General features: G+C 38.8%; 1 protein-coding gene and 1 long non-coding RNA gene across 5 annotated transcripts in view; one reads left to right on the top strand and one right to left on the bottom strand.

The window, feature by feature from the left end:
- Positions 1-21,914, top strand: part of ripor1 (RHO family interacting cell polarization regulator 1) — a 170,757-nt gene that overhangs the window by 72,540 nt on the left and 76,303 nt on the right. For 2 of the 4 annotated variants that reach the window (XM_046036516.1, XM_046036513.1), the window contains exons 1-2: positions 3,205-3,444; positions 19,818-19,941. In XM_046036516.1, coding sequence (XP_045892472.1) covers positions 3,426-3,444; positions 19,818-19,941 — 143 coding nt within the window. In that variant the 5' untranslated portion in view covers positions 3,205-3,425. Of the gene's footprint in view, positions 1-3,204; positions 3,445-8,310; positions 8,399-19,817; positions 19,942-21,914 lie in introns of those variants that run through there. The other 2 variants (XM_046036515.1, XM_046036514.1) reach the window with 2 other exon arrangements.
- LOC123961275 lies at positions 7,774-9,324 on the bottom strand. The gene is made up of 2 exons (XR_006822700.1): positions 9,109-9,324; positions 7,774-7,935 (listed from the first exon to the last, which is right to left on the bottom strand). It is a non-coding gene; the product is annotated as an uncharacterized LOC123961275 (long non-coding RNA).

Raw genomic sequence — 21,914 nt, 5'->3', positions numbered from 1 at the left:
TATAGTAGTGTTAATGATAATAATTACAATAATAACAATAGGACTAGGAACAATTATTGTAACAGAGGGTGTCGAGCAGGAACACGGGGTCAGCAGGTGACCCGCAACCACAGATCCAGACTCCACAGCTCCAGAGCCAGAAAACCTGCAGGAAGTGATAGGACGAGAGAGGAGAGGGACGAGAAAGCACAAGACTACCAGAAAGGGGAGAAGTTGTGTTAGTAACATGCAATAATGGGATGAGGTTGCATACAGAGGGAGAGAAAGTAGAGGAGAGAGGAGCTCAGTGCATCATGGGAAATCCCCGTATCTATATCATGGGAAATCCCCCGTGCCTATAGCAGCATAACTAAGGGATGGTTCAGGACTCACCTGAGCCAGCCCTAACTATAAGCTTTATCAAAGAGGAAAGTCTTAAGCCTACTCTTAAATGTGGAGATGGTGTCTGCCTCCTGAACCCAAACTGGAACCTGGTTCCACAGGAGAGGAGCTTGATAGCTGAACGCTCTGGCTCCCATTCTACTTTTGGAGACTCTAGGAACCACAAGTAACCCTGCATTCTGGGAGCGCAGTGCTCTGGTGGGGTAGTAAGGTACTATGAGCTCTTTAAGATAAGATGGTGCCTGACCATTAAGAGCTTTGTAGGTAAGAAGAATGATTTTAAATTCTATTCTGAATTTTACTGGAAGCCAATGCAGAGAAGCTAAAACAGGAGAAATATGATCTCTTTTCCTGGTTCCTGTCAGAACACGTGCTGCAGCATTCTGAATCAGCTAAAGAGTCTTAATGGACTTTTTCGAGCAGCCTGATAATAAGGAATTGCAGTAATCCAGCCTAGAAGTATGCATGGACTAGTTTTTCTGCATCATTTTTAGACAGGATGTTTTTGATTTTCACAATATTACGTAGGTGAAAAAAGGCGGTCCTTGAAATTTGCTTAATGTGAGACTTAAACGACATGTCCTGATCAAAGATAACTCCAAGATTCCTCACAGTGGTGCTGGAGGCCAAGGCGATGCCATCAAGGGAAACTATATTTTTAGATAATGCATCATGGAGGTGCTTAGGCCCCAGAACAATAACTTCAGTTTTATCTGAGTTTAACATTAGAAAATTACAGGTCATCCAGGTTTTAACATCCTGAAGGCACATTGAAGTATAGCTAACTGATGAGTTTCATCTGGCTTGATCGATAGATATAACTGAGTATCATCTGCATAACAATGGAAGTTTATGGAGTGTTTCCTGATAATATTGCCTAGAGGAAGCATATATAAAGTGTCAAGTTAAACAATACAAATTCAAACTATTCTATTCAAATTCAGTTTTTTAATGCAATTATTCAAGTTGAGCAATTCAAATTCAGATTCTACTGACACAAATATCAGGCCAAAAAAATCAGCCATTCCAAAATGTGGTGGGGACATGTCCCCAGCGTCCCTAGTTTAAATGACCCCTATGGGGTCAGTGGACCAGTTAGGGTCAGACAGCAGTGTGGAGCTGTGTGCTCGTGTTTACTCCCTCAGAGGAGGATGGCTGTAAAAGGTGTTTACTAATTAAAGTGTTCAATTTTGTGTTTTCAGTTAAATCTTGTTACATGCTTGCTTTCTCTTTTAAGAAGTAGTTTTCTGTTGCTGATTGAGTTTAATTTGTTAGTAAAAATCTTTATTTTGGAGTATAAATGATTTGTATTAGTATAATATTCTCACATTAAACTAAAACTAATTTCATACATAGGGAACGTAGCAAACATTTCAAATATGCCCAACGTAAGTTACAGTATATTACTACCAACATGTTATGTGTACAGCCAGTCAGAGTGCTAAAATAGTTAAATATAATCAAAAACTACAATACAGTCCCATAAAATAGAGCAGTGTGTGTGTTTGCATAAAAATCAAATCCCTCATCTTCAGCTTTGAGTAGGCCTCTCCCTGGCTCAGCTTCTCCTGTGGTGGATTCTGCCTCTGCTGATTGTACAGCTACATATGCATGAGAATAACATCAGTAATAAATATGCAAATGATAAGCCATTCTCTAATTCTATCTCTACATATGATTGCCTACTCAGCCCTGCACACTGCCCCTGTACCTGTTACTGTTTTTTCTGTTCCATTGTCCTTCTCCTCCTCCTCCTGCAGCTTCTGCTGCACTTCCTGCAGCTCCTCCTTTTTCTTCTCTCCCTCCTCATCAACATGACTGGGGTCATCATCACCCTGTACCTCTGCATCACTCCACTGATAACAGCTGAATACATAGAGAGATTCATCGCTTATAGAAGGATGTTGTCTTTGAGTGATAACACATTGCCTATATATAAATACATAAATAATTTCAGTATATAATAAATGCATTACTAATTGTGCACCTATTTATTCAGCTGCTGGGTCCTGCCTCATCTGCACCTGCCACAGCAACTTCCACCAAGGAAGCAGTCGGTTAATTTGGCGCATTCAGCTGCCTCTTGTGCCGACATCTTTTACTTCTTAATTCTTCTTAATTCTTTTTTTGGCGCCACACACCCCTAAAAATGGTCTAAAATCGCCCCTGCTTTGTAGTTTCAGTTTACTCAGATAACTCATCTGGTCCACCATCTGGTTTCTAAAAGCTGACTGCAGATGCTTCCAAACAGTCCTTTTCCCAAATGTTAATAAGGGCCCGGATATTTTGTAAGTCAAGTGTTCTGCACGACTCTTCTTTTTTTAAAGCATTGGTTGTTCTGCTCCTAATAGAGAAATCTGATGTGATATCATGTCTGCTTGCCCAGGAAGCCAGTAGAACTCCACTTCCCCACCAGTTGGCACTGTGGTTTACATGCTATGTATTCCATGTTCTATCTCAGATAATAATCAAAACAATTTAGAGAAGTGTGTGTACATATTTACTATATATGAGAATTTAACTTTTGGCTTAAATAACCTGCAGTGAAACTGTACAGTGAGATATTTTTGGGAAAATGAATATCGATACTATGGTGGAAGGATGTTGGGTAAAGAATTATGTGGTGTTTGTCAGAAACAAAATGTTCAACAGGGAAAAGGAGGGGCCGGAAAAAACGGTGATGTCAGCAGGGAAGAAGAAGAGGGAGGAGCGACTTGCTTTTTCCTTTTTCCTTCTCTCCCCCTGCCCCTCCTCTTCTTATCAGTGTGAGAGAGAGGGAGAGAGGGAGAAAGGGAGAGAGGGAGGGAGGATCAGTTGGTGAGTGGACGAACAACTGTGACAGTGGAAATGGATTTGGGAAGAGAAACGGGGAAATAGACCAGGATTGAGAGAAGAGAAGTGAACCAGATGCCAAAAAGAGTAAGAGTGAAGGCGAAAGAAAATTGAGAGATCAGTATACCAAAGTACACCAAGTAAGAGTCTGCTTGGAGCAAGGACTGAGCACTTTGGGTGGACCCATCGCTAGAAAGACCATCACCGCTACCATGTACAGTGGATATGGAGGTATGAACCAGTGTAGTCCAGCTCAGTGGGACTAGCTCATTGCTAATCATTAACTTTTGGTGTTTCTCAGGACACCTTAAAAGGCCCTGCTACTGCCTCTAGATATCACGTATAGTCAGGGTTGGGTTTTGATAACTTGTTCCATTTTGGATCTGGTTTGTATTTGTTAAAGGATAGATTCATATGTTCTGTCTTGTGTCTTGTGTGTACAGTACCTTCAAACAGTTTTTGGTTGCTGTCATCGTTCCTCCTGTTGTGAAGAGATGCCTTCCTAAAGTGATTTCAGTATAAATTAGGGGGACAAAATCTACAGTCCCCGTTCTGTGTAAAAATCTGTTGTGAAGTTCACCTTAAGGTAACGTGAGATTTCAACAGTCAAAGACGAGTCGGTATTTTCCAAAAGTTATTGTCTGAATTCTCTCTTTGTGTCAGCATGCCCTGGCATTTGTCTAACACAGAAAAGTTGTTGACACATTATTTTGTTATTGTTTTTGTTAAAAAACTAAATCACTATTCACAATATTCAAAACACAAAACCCACACCCCCCGTATGATTTACATCACTGCCAGTGGTCAAGACAGACAAAGACATGACATAAAAATTGTGTGTTTGTGTGACATGAATGTTATCCTGATGGCATCATTGCTTTGGAAATGCATATTATGCTGAAGGCTCACTAAACTGGTGTGTGAAGCCCCTCCTACTTTCTTAGTAACCAGAAGCTAGTTTGAAACAAAATTCTATAATGTGTCAATTGTTTGTGAGGAAACATCTTTATGTCTAGTAGTCTTATTAAGGCATGTGTTTCACACTCAGACTTCACTACTTGGTAACAATCATGATGATGGCTCAACATTGTAATGTCTGTCAGCCATTGGCGATGGACGATGGCACTGTGTATCGGCCCAACCCTAGCAGATAGGTCAATAGGTTAATAGTATTAGTGAGCTACAATATGAAAATATTTACATAGACATCAGTTTTTAAATCAGCTTCCTCTTGTGTTTGTCTTTACTTCTCAACATACTCCTTTGGAACATATGGAACAGTAGTGGTTTTATCAGTAAATCTACTCCTTCCATTTCTTTAGTTTCATTGCAGCAAGTAGATATGTATTTACAGTGAAGTGCCATATTCATTTTCACATTCATTTTTCTTTATCAGGATAATGCCACGCTTGGTGAGTTGGTCAGTTTGAGTTGGTGTGACATCAGCGGTGGCAGCTACATTATGCATCTATTCAGTTTGTGGCCTTTGACTTCAGTGTCGTGTCTAGCTCTATGTAAGCGTGTTAGTCCATTATCTTCAAGTTCGAGCATTTAGCAAAATATAACTCCTCAATCCTTCTATCATAGTGATTGACTGATTGATTGATATCTTTATTTTGAACATGTAAAAGAGAAATAAAATAAAATAAAATAGTAGTAAAAAACAAAAGAGCAACAAAACAAAACTCCATAATTTCCAGTACTGAAACGCCTACATGTATGAAAAGGAGTAGGAATAAGTAAAACTTCTACTACTACTCACTGTATACCCTAATTGCTATAATTAACAATAATACAAAATAAAAAATATACAAAAATAATAAATCTATAATCAAAGAAAATACATATTCAAGTGTAGCTATATTCACATATATATATTAACACAAACGCAACAATATTTGTACACATTCTACATCTAATTGCAGTAGAACCCCAGGTGATACAGATAAACAGAAACTTTTCCTGGTTGTTCAGATACTGGGAGTCTTAAAATTTGACTATAATAATACAGTTTTTTCCCCCGCTGCATGTTACGTCTGTGTTATAATGTATAATCTTTTATATCATTATGCGGACTGTAAAAAAATTCAGTTTATTATGATCTCTGTAGTCAGTTTATTATGAATTGAGTTTGATGTGTAAAATTGGCACACTTCCACTCTAACACACAGACATGAGGGTGATGTCAATCTTCTCATCTCACACACAAAGAAAGCAAACACGTGCATTCTCCAAACTGTTCCGTTAAAATTTTGTAATACTTTCTTACTGTCCAGCCAGCCATTGGTTTAACAAAATTGCAGTAGCCTATTCGGTGACATACATGCTAGAGATCGGTAGTCCATTAAAGTGAACAGAGTGTCTGCTTTGTTGTATAATGCAGTTGTAAGTGCAGATAAATCCTATACGTCCATTCTGTATTACCACACAACAGTAATACAACTTTAACTATCAGGCATGATGCTCACTGCTATATCCCCTTCAGGGACTGTCCTTTTCCTGGAAGTGAGCAAGCATGGCTGTACAGTAAAGCTATTGGGTTTTTCCTGTGACTCAGTATAGCCATAAACTGAACTGGTCTTTTCCTGACCCTGCCCTCCTCGCAGGATGTTACTCCCTTCTGGATTTCCTTCTCCATAAGACAGTAATAAGAGGGAGGGAAGGGCCTGGTTTTGAAACTAAACTTTCTCTTCACTATGTGGGGGTGGGAGCGAACAATGCACGAAAAAGTGGTTGTTGTGAGGAGAGGAAACATGAAGCATGAAGCTTTAATTTATACTAAGGAATGACTGTGTTCACCTTGCTTAATATGCAGCGTTGTCAGTGGCCACATTTTACTAGGAAAAACCTTTGAGGCCATATTTGTAATGTCATTCTACTTTCACATCTCTCTGTCCCTCCCTTGTGGGAATCAGTGACAGATGGCTAGTTTGACAGACAACTTTGGAAAAACAATAAATGCCACTGGAGTGTTTCTGGGGGCCAGGCCTCATTGATTACTGTACAAAAACACAGCTTTATTCACTGGTTTTGGTGAAACTGGGTTATATTTTATGTAGAATTAATTAGTAGATTAATGTAGATTAATGGAGTTTCCTGATGGACAGATAGCTTTAGTTGTTGCTAAAGTATCTAACTACTGCTAGCTACTGTTAGCTAGTTAGCCATGCAGCTTGTGGTCCTATTAGCTTTGAAACTTAAATAAAGCTTTATTATTTTTTAGGGCTGGGCACATTAACGCGTTAACGCATTAATTAATTAACACCAAGAATTATTTTATCTTACGTTAACTCAGTTTTTTAAAATTATTATTATTTTATGTCCGTTGTTCACTGGCTCAGAATACACATACAGTCAAACCATGGGTCACAGGAGGTGCAGAATGTTGATCAACCTGCAAATCATCCATCCAAACAAGCAGTGGAGGGAGGCTTCAGCAGACTACGCTGTCATCTTTGTTCCATATTTTTCCACCCGCGATCCGTTTTCACAGCAGCAGGTGAGCCGCTTGTTAATGACACAGCCTATCAAACAACTCAAACAACCGAAACCAACATCTGCACCCTGTGTTCAATGTTACTTTACGTTAACTGGTCTGTGCTTGTAAAATATCCACCGCGACTTGTAACGTCATAGGCTACCAAGTGTTTTACAGAGTGAAGTTTGTGCGGGTGAACACATGCACATAAGACGACCGCTACCCAGTGCATGTGTTCACCCCCCTCTGCCATCGTCCATCCGATAGTGTTTATGCTGCTCCCTGATAAAAGATGCCTGCTGATACCTGTTCAGAAAAAAAAAACAAGGACAAAACTGGACTGATGGTAACTTGTTTTAACAAGCTAGATAAAAGGTAATGCCTGGCAGTGGCAAATAGCTTTGCTTTAATATTTGATTTCATTACATTAATGTTTAAGTTGAGATTTACAAGAAATATCTTTATTGCTACTGTGTAAAGGGATTTAAAGTTTTTGCAAATCACATGTTATTGCACTTTTATGTATTTAATATATATAATATTGTATATTATAATATTGTTTTCATGCTCTTATCTTGTTTTTTTGTATTATTCTTTACACTTGTTAAAGCACTTTGTAACTTGTTTTTGAAAAGTGCTCTACAAATAAGGATTATTATTATTATTATTATTATTATAAATATATGTAAATTAAAAGTGTATTGCGCACTTTAGAATTCATTGTTAAATTTTGCGCATTACAATGTGATTAATTGCGATTAATCACAAGAAAATCATGCAATTAATCCCGATTAAAACTTTTAGTTGTTGCCCAGCACTATTACTTTTAAAACTAATGGCGGCCTCTCTAAACAAGTGCCAGTCTATGCACTTGTCAAGCAAGGCAAGTCAAGGCAAATTTATTTATAAAGCGCTTTCCAAACACTAGAGTCATTCAGAGTGCTTTACAGACACAAAGCCCTCAAACCTCTTGAGCCCTGACACTCCTCATACCTATACTTTTTTTGAATTTTTTTTTACAGTGCTGACGTGTACACAACAAAGAGAAACAAGAATATTGATAAATACTGTAGAAATATATATATATTTATAGAAATATAATTTATAATATATTTATTGGCTTAAAGTAATCCTTCTGGCTGTTTCCACTGCTTCAAAATTTAAATCTCTACTGTGGTCAGGCACTAGGACCCTGAGGGAGGCTGCCTTTCATGGCTGCTGTGCTTAGCTGCCGAACAGTGTTACTACATACATGGAGAGACACACACGGAGAGACACACACATGGTGAAGGAAGATTCAGTCAGCGTAGTGAGTGATACAGAGTGCAACTGTAAATTGTTGTTAGTGACTGTTACTTGTTGAACTTAAGCTGCGTTTAACTTACTTGAGGTAAAGAAAGGGGATATTGTAGTTGGCTATGGAAAACACTAGTGTTGATAATATGAACGCCATTGTATTACATATCTCTAGTAGCCTATTTCTAAACAATCAGTCCCCATAGAATGTTGTTGTCAGTGAAAACTAAATGTTATAGTGTCCCTGTTAATGCTGCTGTATATCCTTCCATTCATTGACCAGATGGATATTGAAGATATTTTAGGACAGAGAGAGAGAAGCAGGAGACTGGCAGGGCAGCTGATTCTGAGGTCTGTAGTGGTCTACAGGTCAGTAGTAGACTATTCTACAGGTCAGTCTGTGGTCTACAGGTCAGTAGTGGTCTACAGAGCTAAGGAAATATGGGGTGGTTTGTTTTCTTCTAACAACAGACATTTGTTGGCAGGTCTAGGCACCAAGGCAAAGCCTAAACTAAATATTTATATGATATTTGTTATATTCTGACCCACTTAACTTTCTGCATTTATTGGCTGTAATAAATTAAATAAATATGTAGATGTTTCCTAAATGGTTAGGCTATCCATGCATATCCACCCATATCATAAAATAAAAGCAATCATACATATACAAATGTATCCATACATATAGTAATCATTACTCCTTCCACCATCAGGTTATTAAATTCAGACAGTAGCCACTTTAAATAGGATCCTTATCAACAGCTTACGTATGTACGTGTGTTTGTTGGCCAAACTACAGAGCAAATCACACTCTGATTGAACCAATCCACAGTGCAGTACGAGCAATTAGTGTAATTAAATAGCATTCTTTGGACCTGCAACTTCTCTAAGAGAGAGAGAGGAATTAGATAGATAGTTATTACTTCATAACACATTTACATGAGCAGCTGGGTAGCATTTAAGTCACAGCCTACAGAAGAACTCAGTCTGGCCTAAGTGAATTCCCCCCATGCAGCATTGATGTATCTAAAAGCTAACATTACATGGGCGTCGGAACCATTGTATGTGGGAGGGACAATACACACCCACTTTTTAACACCAATGATATTGGACCCACTCACTTTTACTGTCTGAAATTCAGCACATCTGTTTGTTCACCTTTCAGAGCGTCGTCAGTCAAATCCATTCCACTTGAAGAATACACTAATAAATTAAACACCATTCTACAGCCGTCCCTTTCATGCTGCTGCTTCTTTAAATCCATTCCACTCGGCTCATTTATAGTCCATTTAAGTTATCATTTACTGTTATGTTGCTCCCTGCTCAGGGAATGTCGGTTAAGGGAACTTCCCTCGACAAAATTCTTCCATTCGGAACACCCTGCAACATCATCAAAGCACAGGTCAGTTCCGCCGTGTGTTACCCTGGTAACGTAAACACCTCGGATACCCGCTGCTACTGTGGACATTTACTGAAATTAAATATTGAATATATGTTAAAACAAACTGATACAATTACAAAACTTATATTTCCATAACTTCTTCTATTTATATTCTATTAAAATGTATGTAACTTGTGAATGAATGTGATTGGATTAATAAAGATATGCTGCGTCATTCTTAAAAAAGATTCATATGAACATTGTTGTTTTTAGGCAACCTAACCTCTGAAATAATCATATAAATAATGATAACATTAGTTACAACGACAATAATTACAGATTTACAAACTCTGTGGTCTGCTCTATTGTTAGCTTCTATGAGGCGCAAAGGCTTATGGGTAATATTTCTTGTCAACTTCCTGTGAACTGATGAACCGTTGTTCCCTTCTTCCCTACACAGATCACAGTGCCCTTTGCAGTGAACATGTTGCTCCCTGTTTGGAATCTCACTTAAAATGGCCGAATACCCTGTGCAGTGCACTTAGCAGGGAACTACAGGGCAATCGGAACGCACCCTTACACTATGTTGTTAAAAGGCTTATAACAGAGTTATCTGACATTTTTGCTTGGCTAGCTAGCTACAGTAATATTAACATTAATCAACCAGTGTTAGCAGCTCTTTGAATCCTGGTGAGTGAGAGAAGCTAGCCAAATCTGATTAAAAAATGGACTGGACAAAATTATTGTTTTTTCATCTGCATGTGTGTTCACTCAGCAGGGATGATGTTATATTAGAAAGTTGATCTACAGGAGAAACATATATGAAAGCAACACAGAATGACACCTGCCGTTTAAATTTTCCCTTTGCATAAATAAAAACATTGCCACCAAAAATTGATGCAGGAAAGACAGAAATTGGTGCAGAAAAATTCACCAGAATGCAGGAAATTAAGTGTTTAATGCTCAAAATTTTCAAGGGGAGGGCCGCCAGAACCCCCGCCAGGTAACAGATTTCAGGATTCATGATAGTGTCGCTGGCTGCTGACATGAGTGTAGTTCTAATCAGGGTTGGGAGGGTTACTTTATAAATGTAATCCGGTACAATTACTTATTTCTTGTTAAAAAATGTCATCAGTAACATAATCCAAGTACCAGCAAATAAAAGTAATGTAACCTGATTACTTTTAGTTACTTGTGGATTACTTCAATACTAAATACGCAAATAAAGACAAGAGAATATCAAATCCGTTGTCTGCTCAGTGTATTTTTAGAGAAACATCATTATAAAATATCCCATTCCCATGAAATGAAAATCTATTTAATATTATAATATTCGATATTTAATTAAATGTTTTTATATGTTGCCTTGCACTGGGCCTTTTACGTCATATGGCAGGATCTGGCCCGTCAATGGCATATGTGTGTATGTTTTGTAGGTATTCTTAATGAAAATTTAGTGTGTGTCATTTCCTGGAAAACAATTTTAAAATGGTAATGAATTATCCTGCACTGGGGGGCCTGAATTAATTTAGTGTCCAATGAAAAGTTTCTTAATTTTTATGACGCTGCTGGAAAATAGTGTTTCTGGGACGGGCACCACGGATTACTGTACAAAAGTAAAACTTTATTCACTGATTTTACTGGATCATTTGATGGAAAATATTTTCTGGTTTTCTCTCTGATGTTTCCCGGCTACTCTGCCTCATCTCTGTGAATTACGAGTTCCCTGATGGACACATAGCTTTGCTTGTTGCTGTAGCAAGTCAGCTAACTGCTGCCATTATCTACTTAGATCAGTTAGCCTGCAGCTACTAGTGTGTGTTTAGGTTTACACCTTTACTCAAACACTGGAGGTTTTCAGGCCAGGGGCGGGGGAACCCAGCGGGGAATGATTGCGGGGAGCAGCACCGGGCAAGCGGGCATTGAAACTGCGATCAGCAGCCTACGGCATGAACAGGGCCGAGCACAGACTCATTAGTTGACTCAGCTGTGACACAAGCTAAACCAGCAAGAAAACCACCTTCGTACTGCATTCCCGGTGGTCAGACTGGCCTCCGTTGGTCTTGGAGGCTGTGTGCGGTCCTCGGGTCCGGCTGCCGTTTTCACTCACTGGTAGCTGGAACCTGTCTGCACAGAGTCTGCATGACGGGGTGGGGCCTCCCTAGGTTTGTGTTTTTACAGGAAACATACGTAAATAGCAAATAGCACTCCGTTTTCTGTTTCATGGAAACTTTCTGCTTAAAGTAATCCCTGTGAGTAATCCCCGTTTTTACCAAATGTACCTGTAATATGATTACGTCTTTATTTTCTGTACTGTAACGGAATACATTTACTTTATTTTTGTATCCTGATTACATAACGCCGTTACATGTAATCCGTTACTCCCCAGCCCTGGTTCTAATACAGCAACAAAAAATGCAAGTGCAAATATTTTGAAAGCGCAAGTTGCGCTTACCCTGAGGTCTAAGCCCCCCTGTCTTTCAATCCTAGTGACGTCCCTGGCTCACATCACTCAAATCACCAAAATTACAGACTAATTAGCTAGATAAAAGTAACAACAAACGTGCCAATATACATATATAATTACAACCGCTGACTTACTTTTGCCGTTTTAAATTTACAGTTACAGTTGCATTCCAGGTGTATTAAAAGATTTTCACTTACATTATAATCTATTTGATGATGGTTTTGAAGGTTTATTGCATTAAAAATATATTTTTTTTACCAGGAGAGTATAGGAGATATTTTTCATTATTGCAACTCCATTTATACAGTAATGGTAAAATAAATATGTTAATTTACAATGGATTTATGTACCTTAGCTATTGACCTTTCAAAGGAGACCAGAATTATGCATCTAGGCCAAATGGGTGAGGAATTATTTCTGATTAATTTTAGGTATGTTATTTTAGGCAGGTTATTTTTCCCTGGAAAAGGGTGGCAGTTTCCAACAGGTTAAAACTATAGCTGCGGCGTTCTGAATGTGCTGAAGTTGTTTAATCGATCTTTTAGAGAAGCCTGTGAAAACACTGTTTACAATAATCCTACTAAAGTTGAATGCCTGTATGATTTTCTCAAGGTCCTCCTTGCACATGAAATTCTTGACTTTTGAGATATTTTTAGGTGACAGTAAGCTGATTTTGTTGTGGTTTTGATGTGGCTGTTAAAATTTAGTTCTGAATCAATAATTATACAGAAATTTTTTACTTGAGTTGTGGTCGTTAATGTAAGGGTTTCGAGGTGAGGAATAACTTTAACTCTCTCCTCTTTGGCACCGAAGACAAGTTCTGTTTTATTGGTATTGAGTTGCAGGAAATTGCAGAGCATCCAGTTTTTATTTCTTCAATACATTTCGTTAGTGAATTAATTGGACCATATTTGTCAGCTGATAATGCTATGTAGATCTGAGTGTCATCTGCATAATTGTGGTAGGCATGTTGTTCTTTTGGATAACTTGGACAATTGGCAGCATGTACAAATTAAACAGGAGAGGCCCGAGGATCGACCCCTGGGGAACTCCATGTCATTCTTATTGTCTTAGATGTACAGTTGCTAATGGATACAAAATAGTCTCTGTCTTTTACGTAATACTGTAACCACTTTAAAACTGTGCCAGACAGACCTACATATTTTTGCATTCTATTCACAAGTATGTCATGGTCTACTGTATGACCTCATACAGTTCCTGTAGTACATTTTCTGAATTTGCAACTGGAGGAATGTAAACAGCAACAGAAATACTGGTGGATTCTCTGGGCAGATAATATGGCCGACAACAATTAAAATTCCACATCTGGTAAACATTGTCCGTCCACCTCCACCGTGACGTTTGGTGCAGCTGGTCTGGTTATCTGGACAGGAGATGCCCTGAGCTGTGAAGGTCCACTGCACTCAATCGGTTTCCTGCACTTCCTTTAGGTGTCTGTGTATATATGTATGTATGTATGTATGTATGTGTGTGTATACATCTATCTACAAGTCTGTCTGACAAAGAGACCACTTTTTGTCAACATGGAAAACAACATACTGGCAAGTGTGCTTTTATTTGAGACTCACTGAGTAAATGAATGTTGTACAGTGAGTTGTGTCTCACTGGTGTCTGTGGTCACCAGAACATGAACATGCTCTGCATATTTCCTGCCAGACAATGCCACTAGAAGAAAGCTCATAGACTCAGTGTTTTGGCTATAATTGACATAAAGAATGACACTTTGCTACAATGTGAAGTAGTGAGTGTACTGCTTGTATAACAGTGTAAATTTGCTGTCCCAACAAAATAACACATCACATAGCCATTAATGTCTGAACCGCTGGCAACAAAAGTGAGGACACCCCAAGTGTAAATGTCTAAAGAAGTTGAGTGCACGTGCTCAGCACCATATCCAGAGGTTGCCTTTGGAATATGGAGTATGATTGCTGCCAGCATTGCTGCACAGGTTGAAGGGGTGGGGGGCCAGCCTGTCAGTGCTCAGACCAAACACCACACACTGCATCAAACTGGTCTGCATGGCTGTCATCCCAGTAGGAAGCCTCTTCTAAAGATGATGCACAAGAAAGCTCGCAAACAGTTTGCTGAAGATAAGCAGACTACAGACTCCAGGACATGGTTTACTGGAACCACGTCCTGTGGTCTGAAGAGACCAAGATAAACTTATTTGGTTAAGATGGTGTCAAGCATTTGTGGCGGCAACCAGGTGAGGAGTACAAAGAGTGTGTCTTGCCTACAGTCAAGCATGGTGGTGGGAGTGTCCTGACCTGGGGCTGCACGAGTGCTGCCGGCACTGGGGAGCTACAGTTCATCAAGGGAACCATGAATGCCAACATGTACTGTGACATACTGAAGCAGAGCAGGATCCCATAATCATAATTTTGGCGTCTTTATTCAATGTAGCCTACTACTGGTAGAGAAAGTCACCGGAGCAGATATACAGGGAGGGAGAAAGGAGAAGAAGCGGGGCACGCTGATGTGTTTGCAACATAGGTAACTTACGTTAGGTCCGTGACTGTGAAGAGAACTGAAGGAGGCAAATTCAATAGTGAGTGACACTTAAATAAGGTGGAGAATGAATTATAATCAAAATGGAAGAACAAACTACCACAAATAGTAAAAAAAAAAAAAAAAAAAGTGAAAGAAAAAAGAAGTGAAGTGATGTTTGGAACTGTGCACTTTTTCACTCTGTGTTCTTTATAGGATGCTGATGTTTGAGGTGATAAACCTAGTTTGTAGTATTTCCTGTCTTTGTTGGCCTGTTTTTTCAGCATAGTTAACAATACTTCATGTAACATAGCCTCCTGGGCATCTCTTTCATTAATGCAGTAACCAATAGCATGTGGTGTGTTTAGCCAACTTGACCAATCCTGCTGTGCCTATTTGAGTCTGTCCATTCAAAAAGGACTGACATATGAATGGTGTGATATACCTTCCTTTCAGTGATGTTTGACTATGGCAAACACATCACTGTCAAGCAATATAGTATATTAAAGTTTATAATTTTCTTCTTGAGGAAATGTTTCTATCTCAATAATATTTTTATAATTTCTACCAAAAATAGTTTAAGGGAGACATGGACTGTGTGTGTGTGTGTGTGCGTGTGTGTGTGTGTGTGTGTTTGGGGCCATGTGCCATGTTTTTCCAGAATGGTCTGAGAGAGAGAGAAGCCAGAGAGCATCAAACAATAGTAACTCGTTCACAGAGGTGTATAGAGAGCTGAGTGTGTGGCACAGAGCCATAGTCACAGTGTTTATATGAGAACATCAATAGCAGAGGAGATAGTGTGACTGGAATCTGTTGTTATCATTGGGCAGGACTGGACCACTGTTTTGATCAGGTAGGGAACACAAAAACCAGCAGTTTGACTGACATTTTTAGTGTGATTGCTGTAAGTGACCCACCTCTGAATGGACTAGATAAAGTTTTAATGGAGCTGATGGACCATTAAACTAAATGGAATGCTGACTGATTAGCTAATGAAAGTCTAATTTTGAGGCTGGAGATTATACAGGAGACAAAACAGTGGAGTGTGACAGTGAGAAATGTGCCGACTACCACTGCCCTGTCTGAACTGGAACATGGAACTCCATCATGGTTGGTGTTTGGTTTTATTCGAGTTTATATATATATACATTAATAGAATTTGTTGCTTATCTGTTGGTGTTTTTTAGAGGCGTGAGAAAAAGTGTTTGGCTTGGGGTTACCACAGATCAATGAGTTAATAATTTACCGCATGCAGATGTTTCTGAACCGCCAGCTGCAGTTATGTAATTGCAGAGGTTAGCAGGCAAGTGCACATGTTTGTGGAGCCCAAAGCAAGAACCATGCATTACACTCCTGTTAAAGTTTGATAGTTACACTGGGACAATCCAGTTTTAAATTCAACCTCAGGAAGAGCAACAGAGGAGGGAGGACCCTCTCCCAGGATGGACAGACAGGGTCGGTACATGAATTACAGGTTGTGATTGTTGTGTTAAGGACCAATGTTATTGTGTAAAAAAAAAAAACTGTAGTATACGATAAAAATGATGGAGACATGTTGCCAAGCAAAAACTGTACCCAACTTTACTCTTGCTCTGTCTTTGTCCTCTCTCTAAAATGTGTTGTCTTCACCTCTCACTCCACTTCAGCTCTTGTATTCTGCTTGAGTACCTAAACTAGGTTAAGTCAACAAATGGTTGGGCACAGAGCACACAAACACAGGCACATTCTTGATGATTTTCAAGTGTAGAAGTAAGTAGTTTACCTCCTGCCAACTGTTTAAGCATTTTTAACACTTTTACTCACAGTTAAAATAATTGTTTATTTTTATTCAGAGTACATGTTAAACAAAACTTTTTTCACTTTAAAGGATTATTTGAAAGTTGTACTGTCAGATTACTTCTGAAACAATAAATATCGCTGAAGTGCTCTTTCCGTCCCTTGTGATTTAGTTCAACTCCAGCAAAATTGACCTTTTCTCTTCAGCCAGATGACTGCAGCCCTCAGGACTGTCTCCCTTTGTTAAATTTCCTGTCAGGAGAGGCAGTTGCTTCTGACTTCCTGTAGGATTGTGACATTTCCTGTCCTCTGGGAGGGGGTGTTTGGCAGTCATCTTGCAAAGACCTTTCAACTGTTTGAAGAAACAGGATACAGGACACTGGATAGGCCACAGTCGGAAAACACTGCTTTAGTTGACAGAAATTAACTGTTTACTTAAGCCACAATATGAAACACTGCTTCAGGCCACAGTAACAAAATGGATTAGCCGCTGTCAAAGAGTTTCGTGTGGAACCCTCATACTTTAGAGTCTATGTTCTGTACCAAGTCATAGACCCAAGTAGAGTGTATTAGGCTCATTCTAAAGTACTTATTTGGTTCACAGGGTTTACCAAGCCAAAGAAAGGCGTGTACCAAACCAAACATCCTGTAGCAAATGGCTCAGGATGAAAACACATATACTATTGCACTGCTTGTAGTCATTGTAGCAGATCAAAATGGCAAGATATTTTAGAAGAGCTGAATTTCTCTCCAGAGCAAACTGAGGCATTGCATAATATTTGAGTCTAAACTTGAATTGACTCACATCATCATGATGGCATGATGCAGTCAGTTCTGTCATATGCAATGTATTTTGTCTCCATTCTCCATAGTCATCCATAATGTGTTACAATGTTTTGTAACTGAAGAGGAAGTATCTACCAAACTGGCCAAATACCGTTTAAAACGAGTCTACAGCATTGTCTAAAAGATGCAAACTTCCTTTGCACACCTAAGAGGAGACTCACGTTGAACTGCAGCAGCTTACAGAGTGGTGCCTGTTTGTTTACCAAGTAACAAAGTAAAAAAGGCTAAGAGTACACTAACCATTCAACAGCCAGTTTAATTTTGATCTTGCTGATTGTAGATAACTTTTGTTGCTATTGTTGTTATTTATGAAATTAAAATTATTCAGCTACAGCTGATATAATTTGCTGGCAGCTACAACTGTCATTTCAACTGGTGAAAGTGACACTTGGTAGCTAAAGATAAACCTGCTTTCTGTATGTTTTTTACGTTCCTGTTTGCCAACAAAAAGGGGACATATATATATTAAAAGAGAATGTATTAGCCTCTGTGCTTAATGTAAAACTTGTTTTTTCTTTTTGTAGCTTTGGCTGTTGGAGTCACTTCCAACACTGTACTCACCAAAACAATTGCTGCGGCCAATGAGGCAAGAAATCTAACACGGCATTTAGATGACCTGACTGTAAACAAACCAGGGTACATAAACTTACTTGGAAAAGAAAACAATGGCAAAAAGTACTATTATTACCCAAACTGTCTGTGTCCATCACAGTTTGCCATGGTATTAGAAGAGGACACAGGACTTCAATTCAACTGAAATAGAATTGTTTCCTCTTGGTTTTAAATATGAAAAAAAAATCCCATAATAAAAAGAGTAATAACACCTTGTTTCGAGTAAGAGGTGTCCTGTCAACAGTTTTACAGACAATTCTTTTAATGTGGGGGTCTTTGGGAAAATGATTTTTGACCAGCAGGGGATTACTTCTTAAGGTTTATGGCAGCGCCATATCCAGATCTATTAATACATTCATGCAGTTTCCAGACACACTTCCTAGTTCAATTCTAACCTACTGTTACCATAGTTGTGTTCCACTTTCAGTTTTACCTCCAAATAAAGTGATTTTGATAATCTGGCTAAACTGTCAGCTGATAGAATTGTTTGTTATATTGGATGGCAGTATTATTAATAAGGTGTTCCTGTTATGTTGCCCAACACTTGTATTTACCTGTACACTGAGAGTACTGTAGGTGCTAACTTGTTTCTTGTATGTGGAATACCTTAACACCTCTAAACAAAGCGTGGAACATACTAATCACACAGTGACTCACACAGAAGTACACAAAAAATACACATCTGGAAATCCAGCCATGGGGGTACCTAACAAGGTGCAATGTGTTTTTACTAACTGACTCTTGATCCATCCACTTGACCTTGTTACAGTGAGGACATCACTGAATAGTTACTGTACTGTACTGAAATGGGGAGAATCATTTGCTGTGGTGTTAGTATAATATCATTCCATCACATGACACATGTGATGGTACTTGTCAGTGTTTCCAGCAGGAAATGAGTCAGGAAGAGAGATGCTGACTCACAGCAACAACACCTATGTGGTTTCTAATGGCAATTTCAGGCATGGCATTTAAAAAGTCAAATTCATATCCGTTTATTTGCTTAATAAAGAGACCTTAAAACACAGGGAAAACAAAGCTAATAATTTAATCAAATGTAACAAATTTTATTTAAAAGAAAGTGGTTTTGTGCAGATGTTTTTTCATATGACTGTGATCACACTGTACATCAGTGGTTGGCAATAGGTGGGCCACGGGCCAAAGCTGGCCAGATTTCTTTGATAGCAGAAAAAAACAACATTATAGTGAAGACTGAAACAGATCTCAGTCATGACAGCAAAAGTTACTCATGTACTCACTTTCTCTTAATTGATTGTGCCTACAAAATAAAAGCTCGAGAAAGTCTTTGCAGCAGTACTTTATGTCATGTTTAATTGAGAGCTTTTACTTTGAAAAGTTATGAAGAAAATTCGAAAGAGTCTGTGGCTTGCCATAAAATGTGAGATCAGATTCCCCTGAATGAGAAATGCAGAAATTTCCTCTGCCTGCAGCTAATTGAATAAATGTAAATGTAAATGGAGATACTGGGGACACGAAAATAAGCGTCTATAAGATGATGTGGACCAATCGCGGGAGGGTGGACACACTCCTGCACATGCTTAATGTGAACATGTAAAACAACTCTTCATAATCAATTTGTTGAAAAGGGAGAGAAAAATAACACTAGCAAAAACCAAAATATATTAGCTAAAGCTATAATTCAGAATGTAGTGGTTTTAGCTCTCTATTTGCATTTGATTGGATGTTACAGCATGTTCTTTGTCTTTTTCTTACTTTCCATATATCTTCACTGTCTGCACTCATCATTGTAGTACTCATGATCATTTCTCATTTCTCTGATGAACTCATCTACCAGCAGCAGAATTTTCAGTTTGTTTCCATTTAATTCAATTTCTGATTATTTTATCCCTATTTATATATTATAAAATGATTCAATTGTGTTAATTTCACATTAATTACTGCTGGGGATATAAATCATTTCACACAAATAAAATATACTCATCACCGTTAAACCTGAATGTTTTTTTCTGATCCAGATAAGGAGCATAGTGGTCTGCTGGTCTAAGGCATGTAATTATACCGTCCCAGTTTGATTCCTACTGGCACCTCTGTTGTGTGGCACCCCTCATACTCTCGTTCCATTTTTCCCCTCTGTCTCTATTGTCAAAAAATCAAATTATAGCAAAGATATCCAGGTGCAGGTTGTATGCTAATACAAGGTGGGAATGGAGTGTGGTGTCTGCTGTCTGCTGATGGTTCTTCTCCTCTGCTCTGTACAGGGAGTCCATCCCGAGCTCTCTCCACCATGTCGCTGTCCGTTCGCCCAGTCAGACGCCTCACCTCCAGAGTCATCACTAGGAGCCAGAGCTTCACTGGAGTCAACACCTACGACAAGCCTTACAGGTACAAACACACACACATGCATGTGGTGGGGAAGTACAGACTTGATCATCCTGTCAGGTATATGTTAATTGATGTCAATATCATTTGACAGAATATGAGTCACATATCACAATTTGTAAACACTAAACGTGGCATGTACTACGAAAGGAGTTCAACCTACTCAGAGTTAACTCAGGGTTATAAAGCAAACTCAGGGTTGACAAACTCTACCTACACTGGAGTTAAACAGTACTACGACGGTGAATTAGATATTGGTTATTTGAGTCGGTGTTAACTTAACTTCTCTATATTTTCCCTAGAAGAATGCACGTTGATTGTGAAATGGCCAAACACTTTGCAAGGCTGCAACATCACACACACGCCTCTGCCGTGTATTATGCATGCAGTGGATAATTATATTAGCCTTCACAATCGGATTTAGCAGTGAGGAAATATCGTTTAGCCCACAATCACTATAGGAGTAGTCAGAAGAAAACACCAGAGTGATTAGGATTTTTTGTGACTTTAATTTCAGGGAAACCGATTTTTGTTCTTGTAAATTTACCCCTTTCATCTTGGATTATTTTCCTCGGTTTATTAACCCCCACCCTGTAGGTCTACATTTTGTAAATTTGTAAAGTAAATTAGTCAAATCTTTGTATCATAACCTTTATATATAATTGTATTGTATTTATAATAATATATAATAATAATAATAGTACAGTAATAATAGATAATATAATAATAATATTTTGTCATTAATTCCTTTATATTTTTATCATGTATTATCTTAAGTTGTCGACATTGTAATCTTTTTCTTAGTAAAAATCTTAATCTTTTCTTTGTTTGGATGGATTGCAATTTATTTATATTTGATTAAAAAAATTTTTTTTTTGCCACCATGGCAACGGCAGCGCGTGTAGACGCAGTGACCATAGCTCCCTTAATTAGCTATATTTTTGTTTTTTCCTTTTTTACGGAAACTCGTCTAATTATGATCACCTATGACAGAAATACATTAATCAATATTGGAAAAGAAAGTGTGGGACAACAACGGGAAAGCAGAGACTGCTGTGCCCTCATCTTCACAGAGACCTGGCTGCATAGCAGCGTACCTGAGGAAGGTGTCACACTTCTTATTCCGCGCAGACAGGACACTAGAGTCCGTTAAGACGAGGGGAGGAGGACTGTGTATCATAAATAAAGGGTGCTCAAACGCAGCTAAAGTGCATGGACAATGTTTACCAGATGTGGAATTTTTAATGTTGAGATTTGGGCCATACTGTCTGCCCAGAGAATTCTTCAGTGTTTTTGCTGTTGCTGTTTACATTCCTCCAGATGCAAATTCAAAAAATGTACTACAGGAACTGTTTGAGGTCATCAGCAGTCACATGACAAAACAACTTGATGGTGTTTTTATTGTTGCAATCATATAATCAAACAAATCTCAGAACAGTTTTACCTAAATTCCACCAGCATGTCCACATCCCCACCAGAAGAACAAACACGCTGGAGCACGTCTACATCAATATTCCTGGCAGCTACAAAGCCCTGCTCCGTCCCCATTTGGTTTATCAGTTTATCAGTTTTCTGCTTCTTCAGCCCACTTACACCCAGCTGATTAAAAGGGTCAAGCCAACAATTAAAACAGTGAAAAGTGTGGACAGATGAGGCAACAGCAGCTCTACTGTTTTGGGAGCACAGATTGGAGTGTGTTCAGAGAGGCCGCCGCCCAGGAGAGCCACATCAACCTTGTGGAATATCCATCATCAGTGACATCAGCAAATGTGTTGATGATGTGGTGATCACTAAAACGATACAATCATTCCCCAATCAGAAGGCCTGGATGAATGGAGAGGTGAGAGCTCTATCCAGAGCCAAAACAGCTGCTTTTCGGTTGGGTGATAAAGCTTACAGCACCGCCAGAGCGAGACTGAAAGCTGGCATCAAGGAGGCAAAGCGGAGACATCAGCAGAGACTGGAGAGAGACCTCA

The sequence above is a fragment of the Micropterus dolomieu genome, linkage group LG22, assembly GCF_021292245.1.
Source record: "Micropterus dolomieu isolate WLL.071019.BEF.003 ecotype Adirondacks linkage group LG22, ASM2129224v1, whole genome shotgun sequence".
NCBI lineage: Eukaryota > Metazoa > Chordata > Actinopteri > Centrarchiformes > Centrarchidae > Micropterus > Micropterus dolomieu.
The sequence above is the reverse complement of the archived record's forward strand: the minus strand, read 5'-3'. Positions and strand labels throughout refer to the sequence as shown.